The following is a 9,256-nucleotide window of genomic DNA, read 5'->3' as shown; positions in this document are numbered from 1 at the left end:
TATCTGGAGGTTGGCAACGTCTCCCAATCGCCGGCCTTTGCTCTTTCCCAGAATCCTTCACGCCCGCGCCTCCCCCCGCCAAAGCCTGAGGCACGGCATGAGATTTTTTTTTAAAGCCCTGTTTATCGAAGCTGCTTCTTTTTGGCCCCTCCATCGCGCCGTCCTCCTGAGCAGGGTTGCTAGGAAACGAAAAAAAAGACGAGGGTTAGGCAGAAGGGGAGGAGGCGGAGCTTCACCCAGCCCCGCCCACCCAAGTCGCCGGCTGGGATTCCTCCCTCCGGGGCGGGGCGCTCGGAAGCCGAGCGGGGGCGTGGCCAAGGGCGCGCGCGCGCGCGACGGCGGGCGGGAGGGGCCAATCCGCGCGTGCCTCCCTCCCCTCCCCCTCCCCCCGCCGTGAGGTGGGGCGAAGCGCGCTGAGGGGCCGGCTTGACTCGCGAGCAGACGCCGCCGCCTCACCCGCCACAGCTCTTATTATTATTAATTATTATTATTATTAATTATTATTACTGTCCCCGGAGCCATGTTTTCTCTCAGGCCTCCGAAGGCCACCTTCCGGTCCTACCTTTTACCTCAGGTAAGGAGAACGGGCGAGACGGGGGGCGAGGGAGATCCCTCAGGAGCCGCTTTTTCCAACCTCTTCCCGCCTTGAATTACGTCCTGAACGGAGCAGGGGAGGATTGGGTCTGAACACGCGTCTGGCGTCACGTGTGAACGTGCGTTTGGAGCCCAGGCAGGCTGGCTCGGGACAGCCGGCTTCTGGGGCGGAGGGGAGGAGGATCTTCCTTGGGGAAGGGGACAGCTGCGAAATGATGGGTTGGCTTGGGAGACTGGACCCCTCCGAAAGAACGAGGGGCTGGCTCGGGAGTAGACTCGTGTCAAAGGACGGTCTGCTCCCACGTGGAGCCCGTCTTGGGTCAGTCAGCCTGCTGGAAAGTGGGACTTTTCTTGTGCAATCCCTTGTAGAGTTAGTCCAGAGTAAGTCCATTCATTTCAGGTAAGAACTGTATTGGTCTACGGCAGGATTTGGGTCCAGGAGCACCTTAGAGACCAACAAGGTTTTCAGGGTATAAGACTAACAGCAGTTATGGTAGGGTAGGAGCTTTCGTGAGTCACAGCTCACTTCTTCTGCTTACTTCTTCAGATTTGAAGGAATGAGCTGTGACTCTCGAAAGCTCATCCCCTGCCACAAATACTGTTAGTCTTATAGGTGTTCCTGGACTCTTATTCTTCTCTACTGCTACAGACAGACTAACATGGCAACCTATCTTGATTAATCCTAAAAAGAGTTACACCCTTCTCAATCCATGGAAGCCAGTGGGCTTAGAGGGGTGTAACGCTGAGTAGGATAGCAAAATTGGGGTCCAGCAGCACCTTAAAGACTGACGACATTCCTGGGGTCAGAGCTTTCGGAGTCACAGTCCCCTTACTCAGATATCTAACTATATCTGATGACTACCTGCTTAGGTCTTCTTAGCTAGCCATATCAGTCTGCTGTGGCAGGATTCGAATAACAGGAGGATTTGAGTCCAGAGGCCAACAAGATTTCCAGGGTATGAACTTTCAAGAGTTGGAGCTCCCTTCTTCAGATCTCTTTGTATCTGAGGAAGGGAGCTTTGACTCCCCAACAGCGCCACCCTAAGTGGAGGACCACCCTTCTGAGCCTATTGACGTACATGGGTGTCGTTCTGCTTAGGATTGCACTGTATAGCAGCTTTTACCACACTTGCTGCTGCTGGTTTGGAAGTCAACTTTGCTGGCAGCTTAACAGCATAGTCCAAAACAGAATGACACCAGTAGAGGTCACTGGGCTTAGAAAGGTGTCACTCTAGCATGACACTGTTAGGGAGTCAAAACTCCTTTTGTCAGAAAGATAAAGATCTGAAGAAGGGAGCTTTGACTCTCGAAAGCTTACACCCATATCTTGGGAATCTTGTTGGTTTCTAAGGTGCTACTGGACTCCAATCCTCCCATTCATTTTGACAACCTTAGACTGGAGCGACTCTGCACAGGAATGCACCGTTTCTTAGCTGGGACCAAGAGTCCCATGCCAGCCAGGAAGCCCAACTTACTACTTTTTCCTGTGAGAGGCTGCTATCTACAGCATGCTCAATTCTTTGTGAAAACAAGTGGAGCTGGCAGGATGTTGGAAAGGTGCCATCCGGTGTGCGCTGAAGCACTTGTGTTGAAGAGAAGTGACTTTTACAGCATTGTTGGGAAAGCATCCCTGGATGTTTTATAACTTTTAATTTTCCATGTTGTTTATGATTGTTGTCTTTCTCATATATTGGGAGCGGACCAGTTTAACAAGTGCTCTAGATAAACAAGCAAGATTTGAGTCCAGTAGTATCTTAGAGAGCAAGTAGATTTCCAGGGTATAGGCTTTTTGAGAGTCAAAGCTCCCTTCATCAGATACATCGCAAGTATGTTTTTCCATTTCTAAATATTTGAGGAAAGGACTCTCGAGAGCTCATACCATAGAAATCTAGTCAGTCATGAAGGTGCTTCTGGACCCGAATCTTGCTCTTCTGCTGCAGACGAACATAGCTACCCTCCTGAAACTAAATAAACAAACCCCTCTTCCTGCTTAGGTAGTTGAGGAGCAAGGCTACCAATCTGTGCATTTATTGGGAAACAGCTCCTGTTGAGTGCAGGGTGACTTCTGAGTAAGCATGCATAGGATCACCATTTAGCAGGGAAATACGAGAGAGGGTGAGTGGGGGAGCATTTGCAACATTGGGTGCCTGCATCTGTCTTTGGCATATTGCAGGTATTTTAAGGGGGGGGGGCTGATTTTGAAGAGTCCTTCCCAGGTATCTCATTCAGAGGTGACTCTTAGTTCAGCAGTTCCCCAGACTACATTCTAGTTTTTAAAAACATTATATGATGGCAAACACACATTTTCACAAGTTCATACATTTATTAATAAGACAGGCTTTATACCTGAATGATGGAATTGTATTAGACATGTGAGCCTATTTTAATTGCTTAAATAATTTAATTTGGTTTGAATCATGGCAGTACCCAAACTGTAACTCTTTAAAATGAAAGATAGCCTGTCAGCTGTAGAATGCTCTCTTCAAACTGTCAGAATGGTAACTTTCTCTCTGCTTTTTGTAATATAAACAATTCTCAACTTTCTTTGGTTAGCGATACAGGATGATAGATTTTGGGGGAGGGAGAAGGTACAATGAAATGTAGTAGAAACAGTTTCTTTACAGTGTTCAAATACAAGGTCCTTGTAACAAAAGCAAATACTTATCCTTTTAACAGAACTCTGATCAGGCATTACAGCTGTTTAGTTTAAAGCTGGCTTCTTCAAACAAACAACAGATATTTGTTGCTAAAATCAGAGGTGTGTTAGAGAGCATATTCATTCTTCAGTATGACAAAGCATATGTTTGTGAGCTTCATTGTATGAGTAATTTTAAGTCTAAAAATCTTGGGTGGGGACTGCTGCTTTTAAAAAGGGTGGGAACTGAGACATTCTAGCATGCCTGAATACAACCAGAAAATAAGTAAAAAGGAAAAGCTGACACATGGTGCTTGTCAAAACTTGCTCACTAACTTTTTAGTGTTATTTCAAGCAGTGGTTCCCAAGCTTAGGCCTATTGGATCAGCCTCTTTAGGGGAAGGCTGCCTCCCATGCTATATACAGCTGTATCTCACTGCACTCATGAGGAAGCATTAGGACTTGTGTGAATTGTACCAAGTTTAGTGCTATACTACAGTAACAGCTGCTTCTTGTAGCGGGAAGTTAATGTAGCAGTGAAGATCCTCCCCAGAGATCCCAAGAGGAGTGGATGGTGCTGAAAGTTGCCCACCCCTGGACCGAGAGTTATCCCCAGTTGGCATCAATAATGTATTACTTTTTTGTCACACAGAGATAAAAACAGCAACATTGATTTAGGATTTTTAAAAATTCAGTTACTGGAGTTCAGTACTGCAAAGACAGGTTTATTGTCTGTTAAATATGACCATCACCTCTCTATAAAACATACAGGAGGCTATGTAGAAGAACTGTGAAAAAATAAAGAAAAATTAGAATATATATGAACAGCATGAGGGTTTATATCCCTATAAAAATAACTGGAAAACAAAAACAAGTTCTTGATGCTGCACAGAATAGAAGGGAGGGCTAGTGGGCTTCTGGGAAAGTGCCCTGCCCTGCCTCAAGCAACATAATATCTAATTTTGTGAATGCCAAGAACATTCGTATTATCAATATGTTCCTGAAATATCAGCAAGTGCTGGTTACGTGGCATGCACCAAATACACCAAGTAAATAACACCGTACTTGACATATCAGTCCATTCACAAGATGACCAGCCATGTTAGCAGCCAGTGTGCTGAAATAACTGCAAAATGTTGTCAAGAATGAGTTTTGTTGAAAGTGCAAAGTTCAGGCAACTGGCCTTGTGTTGTATCTTCCACAGATTGTGAAAACCAAGCTGCCTAAATCCGGAAATCTAATGGCCGTTTCAGAGTTTGTTTTTAGGTATACACCTATAGGTATTGCACCTAAAAATGTAATCTGTACACAACAAATGTATGTGTTCAGCTCCAGCAGAGATAGGGACAGGCATGCTTGTGGGCTGGGATTGGCTGTGGCTCTGAGCTGCATGTACCTGTGGTTGGAAATATAATTGTCATAATGAAATGTGGAAAGCTAAGATAAGAGAGCATATGGAGGATCAGAGCCTTGGCGTTGCTGTACAGATTTCTGTTTGTTGCAGACCAGGACACTTCAAAATCTATGCAGATAATTTCAGTAACTCAATGCCTGTCTCTTATTGCTACCCCATTTCAGGCAGAAGAGAAGATAACACCAGAGCCCAGGCTGAAGAAGTTGGAGCCAGTGCTCTTGCCAGGTAAAACAGTCCTTGTGTCTTCAGGGTGGGTTTTGGCCAACAAAACTTGGCAACTGCCTGAACGTGAAGTGACCTTATACAGTGCCAGAGCCTTGGTCGTTCAAATACTGGTCTCAAGCTGAGGTCTTGTCACATCCCCTGCAATGTGAACTTTTGCTGGGGATTGTTGGATCTGGCACTTTCCTCATTCAAAGCCGATGCTCTGTGGCTGAACCCCCAGCCTCCTCTATGGATTAACCATGTGCCACAACACATTAGTTGATCTTTAAGGTGCCACCAGACTCTCTCTTGTTTCTGAAGGGTGTGGTCTTTATTCAGCCATGTCTTCTGCGCTGATTTAACATTGGGGGCCTTCTGTCATACTTGTCTTAGTAGCTGGGATGCAGTGCTTCTAATTTTGCTGCGTTCTCTACGTTTTCGCAAGTTCACAGCAATCACTTCTATTTTCCTTCTGCTCTGTTAAGTTTCTCCACTTTCCTTTGGGTGTCAACCCTTCACAGAAGGATCCTTTGTTTTCTACACCCAAGGCACAGTTGTGTGTGTTAATACCTTAAGAGTAACGAGAGAAAGCTCAGTGTCTCAGATGCTTATCTCCTGCCTTTCTCTCCTTGAGCCACCAGATTTATCCCTTGCAACGAGAGCTCTGTAGGCTGAGCTTTGTGCAACTGCAAAGTGACACCCACACAGACTGAATTTCAGCAGCAGAGAACCAGCAGAATCTCTGGGTTACTTTCTGTTCCACACCTTCTGTCTTTGGCAGGTGCATGTTGTAGAAAAAATACCTGAGGGACTTGGCGAGAGATAGGTGCGCTTGTGTGCTGATCAAGCAAGCTTCCGAATATGGATTTCCCTTCTAGATGGGGTTTGCATGTGAAAATGGTCGGGGGGGGGCACTGTATGTGGAGGTACGTGGGTGGTGTTCTCACACTATGTAACTAGTAGCAGTCATGTCCAGTGGTTTTGTGGACATGCTCCCCGCGGTGAAAAACTTCTTGAATTATTTAACACATGATGTAAAGCATTAAGTTAATAAATCTGTGAAAGAAACAACAAGCATTTGCATGAAGGTATATTATTGCCTTGTTTGAGTCTCTGTGTTTCTTACTTGTCCTCTGTTTATGTTGAGCCCTGAGTTGCAGTCCCTCTGGCTTCTCCTTTGCCATAACTTATGTAAACACAAGGGCAAAGAAGCTGGCATGTTCCACTCATGCCTCAATTGCTTCTGCCACAGTGCACAAAGCTTAGCTGTTTACACTTAGTGATTTATTGGTATTTGAGATTTCTCCACTCCTGGCAATGTGGTCACTGCTGCCAAGCCTTGGGGTGGGAATAAGGGGAAGAGAGAATGAACAGTGGCTGTGTTGTGAGTTGCAGCAATCTTAAAGTAAACCCATGTAGGGGGATGCACAGTGTCTCCAAGGAAAACTAGCAGATAATTTTAGCACAACTCTCTGTTAACATGAATACATTGTGGGGTCGTTTAGAGGGTTAAAACGCCTTGGCTCTCAAGTTAGCAGAACTTGGTGTTCTGTCTGGAAGAATGGTGCAGCTTTCCTGTAGGTGTTGCACAAACGCATTTCAAAGCTTCAGTGACAACATGCTAAAATTGTTGGCAGCAGTGGGAGGTGACTGTCATTGAGGGCTGAAGAAAGGATCGCTTTTAACGCTTGCTGATCCTGCAAAGCCAAACCTGCCCAAAGGGGGATTTGGATGCTTTGACAGATCTGAAGATAGACGCCTTGTTTCCTTGGTTCCCTTTCTGTAGTTGGATGGGATGCAGAAGGATCTAGGATAAGCAGTGACTGAGACCCCTTGGGGTGTGTGCTGAAAAGAGCAGCCCCATTGAACAGTCAAGCCTGAGTCTCCCTGTTCCAAGTTTATCACTGTGTTGGCTCAAGTGGAAACTAGTCTTGTTGTGGGAGAATCCTGCAGATAAGATATTGTTTCTGGAAAAAGAATTCCATTGACCTCATATGTAAAGACAGACGTTTTGAAGGTTTGCTCATGCCGCGGGATGCACTAAATTCTGTGGCCAGGGATGAGTGATGTCTAGCAAGGCACAAAAATCACTTCCTTGCTTGTACATTTCAACACATTTAGTTGCATTCTGTTTGTTGGCATTCCTGCTTTGGTTTGGAGTGAGTACATCAAGTATGCTTTTTGTGCCCTGTACCCCAGATGAGCTATATAAATTGTACAGAGCCACTTGTGTGTGGTGATTAGTAAAATGACTCAGGAGGCCACTACTGAAGGGTCCTTGTCGTGTGTATCCATCACCCTTACTTCTTTTGATAAAGGTACACCCAGCAAGGAAAGATCCGTTGATCTCAAAACACAGGGTGATACCTCAGTGTAGCCAGAGACTTCTCAGAGGTATAAAGTGAACAGGTCCCTGACTCTTGATGTAGGTGCATCTCAAAACTGCAGCTTGCTTGAACCCAGGTGTTCCATTCCCTCAGACTCTCCCTGGTCTGTTTAGAAATAATCGGACCTTTACACATATTTGGGATTTGAAGAGCTGGCTTCAGCAGCTGAGTTTTCCTTCCTTCCTTAAAAAAATAGTTATGTAAACTTTACAGAAGGAGCTGTGCATGTGTTTTCAGTATACAGAAGAGAGCCATGACAGGTGGCTGGTCAGACAGTAATGCCTGCTTAAGGGCAAATGAGCTAATTTACTTAAGTAAGGTCGGGATTGTCATGATTATGTAGTGATTGGTAGAGGTGGCTAAAGTAGGCATGCAAGCCTCACATTGTTGAATGTCAGCATGACTGAACACTCGGTGTGCAGAAAACCCTTTTCGTCTCTCTCTTAGTGGATTTGTATATGTGATGGGAAATACGCAGTATCCTCAGGAGGAACAGCAGTCACTATTGCCTGCCTTGAAGTCTTCTTAGAGTTTTGGCTTGTTCTCCCCCCACCCACTTCATACCTAGGAAGAGGCTAGGGGTGTTTGCTTCAGGTGCACGTAGCCCCTTTCTCCCATTAACTGGGAGATGGCATGACTATTTGAACCCTGCAAGATATAACCCAAATAAATGTGAGCTTTTCTTGTTAAATTTGTTCACTTCTCTCCATTTGGGTCATAGAATCATAGAGTGGGGAGGGATCTCCAGGGTCATTTAGTCCAGCCCCCTCTACAATGCAGGAAATTCACAGCCACCTCCTCCCCACACACACCCGCAGTGAGCCTTGCTCCGTGCCCAGAAGATGGCAAAACACCTCCAGGATTCCTAGCCAAACTGGCCTGGAGAAAATTGCTTCCTGACCCCAGAGTGGCAATCGGCATTACCCTGGGCATGTAAGAAGGGGCCACAAGAACTAAGCACCGATGTAACGCTTCCTGTCCTCCCTCTCATGACCTGCCCAGGTTCACAGAATCAGGTCTTTAGTATCTAAATAAATAAAAGACTTCTCTGTCTGTATGGAGCCATGGGAGAGAGCCTGCAAGTAAAAAGTGCTGGCAGAGCCTTCCCTGTGTTCCATTCAAGGGGCTCTGGGCATTCTGCCAGAATGTAGGTGGGAGAGCAGGTCTTTGCTGCACTGACCCCCCCCCCCCCGGCCTTAAAATTCCTAGCCAGGAGAATGCTTCCATATTTCGGAGAAAGAGTTTTTGGCGTAATGTTCTCCACCCCTGGCCTGTAGTACCACATCCTCTTTTATGAATATTCTTGTAAATTTGAACAGCCGCAGCTTTTAATCACACAAATAGGAACTTTTCCTTCCTTTATTTAAAGGGAAGCCATGGGACCATCCTTCTGCTTCTACCCACACCAAGGGGATCTCCCTTAGGCTTCTACAGCGGCCTCCCCCCATTCTCAGCTGAGGGCAGTTGCTCCGCACTTCATCACGGTGGACAATGTCATCCCCTCCCGTGCTGCTCAGGCCTGTGCCGAGGCAGCTGGGAGGGACACCCTTCTCTGTGCCAGAGCGAAGGGTCATGCTTCTCATTTCTGAGCAGGTATTGGGCTGCGGACCTTCTCCAGGAACAATGGTTCTCACCAAGTTAAATATCAGCTCCTTTTTATTGAGGCAAGCAGGCTCCCATGAAGTGGATCCTGACCAGAGGCACTTGGTGTTTAGATAAGGATTAGCTTGCTTATAGACGGTGGAGAGGAGCCCGGGGGAAGGCACTGTGCCAGAGAGCAGCACATCCAGAACTGTCAACTTGTGGCTTTCTCCAGTTCCTTTCTTTACCTGGTTATGTTGTTGCAGAGGTGATGACACTGTTTGAAATGTACAGTAATTGTTGGACAAGAAAGCACTGGCGCATGTAGAAAATAAGAATCAAAGCACTGGAATTCTTCTAGGCTCACAACTCTGAGATAAGTTGCTGAGCTTGAAAGTTAACTAGAATTTGGGATGACCTGTAGCATTTAGCTTTCTCCAT

General features: G+C 46.1%; 1 protein-coding gene across 2 annotated transcripts in view; it reads left to right on the top strand.

Moving 5' to 3' along the window:
• The first annotated feature begins 450 nt into the window (after positions 1–450).
• The window catches only part of MTMR10 (myotubularin related protein 10), a 41,104-nt gene continuing 32,298 nt past the window's right edge, over positions 451–9,256 (top strand). For both annotated transcript variants that reach the window (XM_055002554.1, XM_055002553.1), the window contains exons 1-2: positions 451–574; positions 4,808–4,868. In XM_055002554.1, coding sequence (XP_054858529.1) covers positions 521–574; positions 4,808–4,868 — 115 coding nt within the window. In that variant the 5' untranslated portion in view covers positions 451–520. The remainder of the gene's footprint in view (positions 575–4,807; positions 4,869–9,256) is intronic.

The sequence above is a fragment of the Eublepharis macularius genome, chromosome 18 (assembly GCF_028583425.1).
Source record: "Eublepharis macularius isolate TG4126 chromosome 18, MPM_Emac_v1.0, whole genome shotgun sequence".
NCBI lineage: Eukaryota > Metazoa > Chordata > Lepidosauria > Squamata > Eublepharidae > Eublepharis > Eublepharis macularius.
This window is presented reverse-complemented; position numbering and strand designations above follow the sequence as displayed.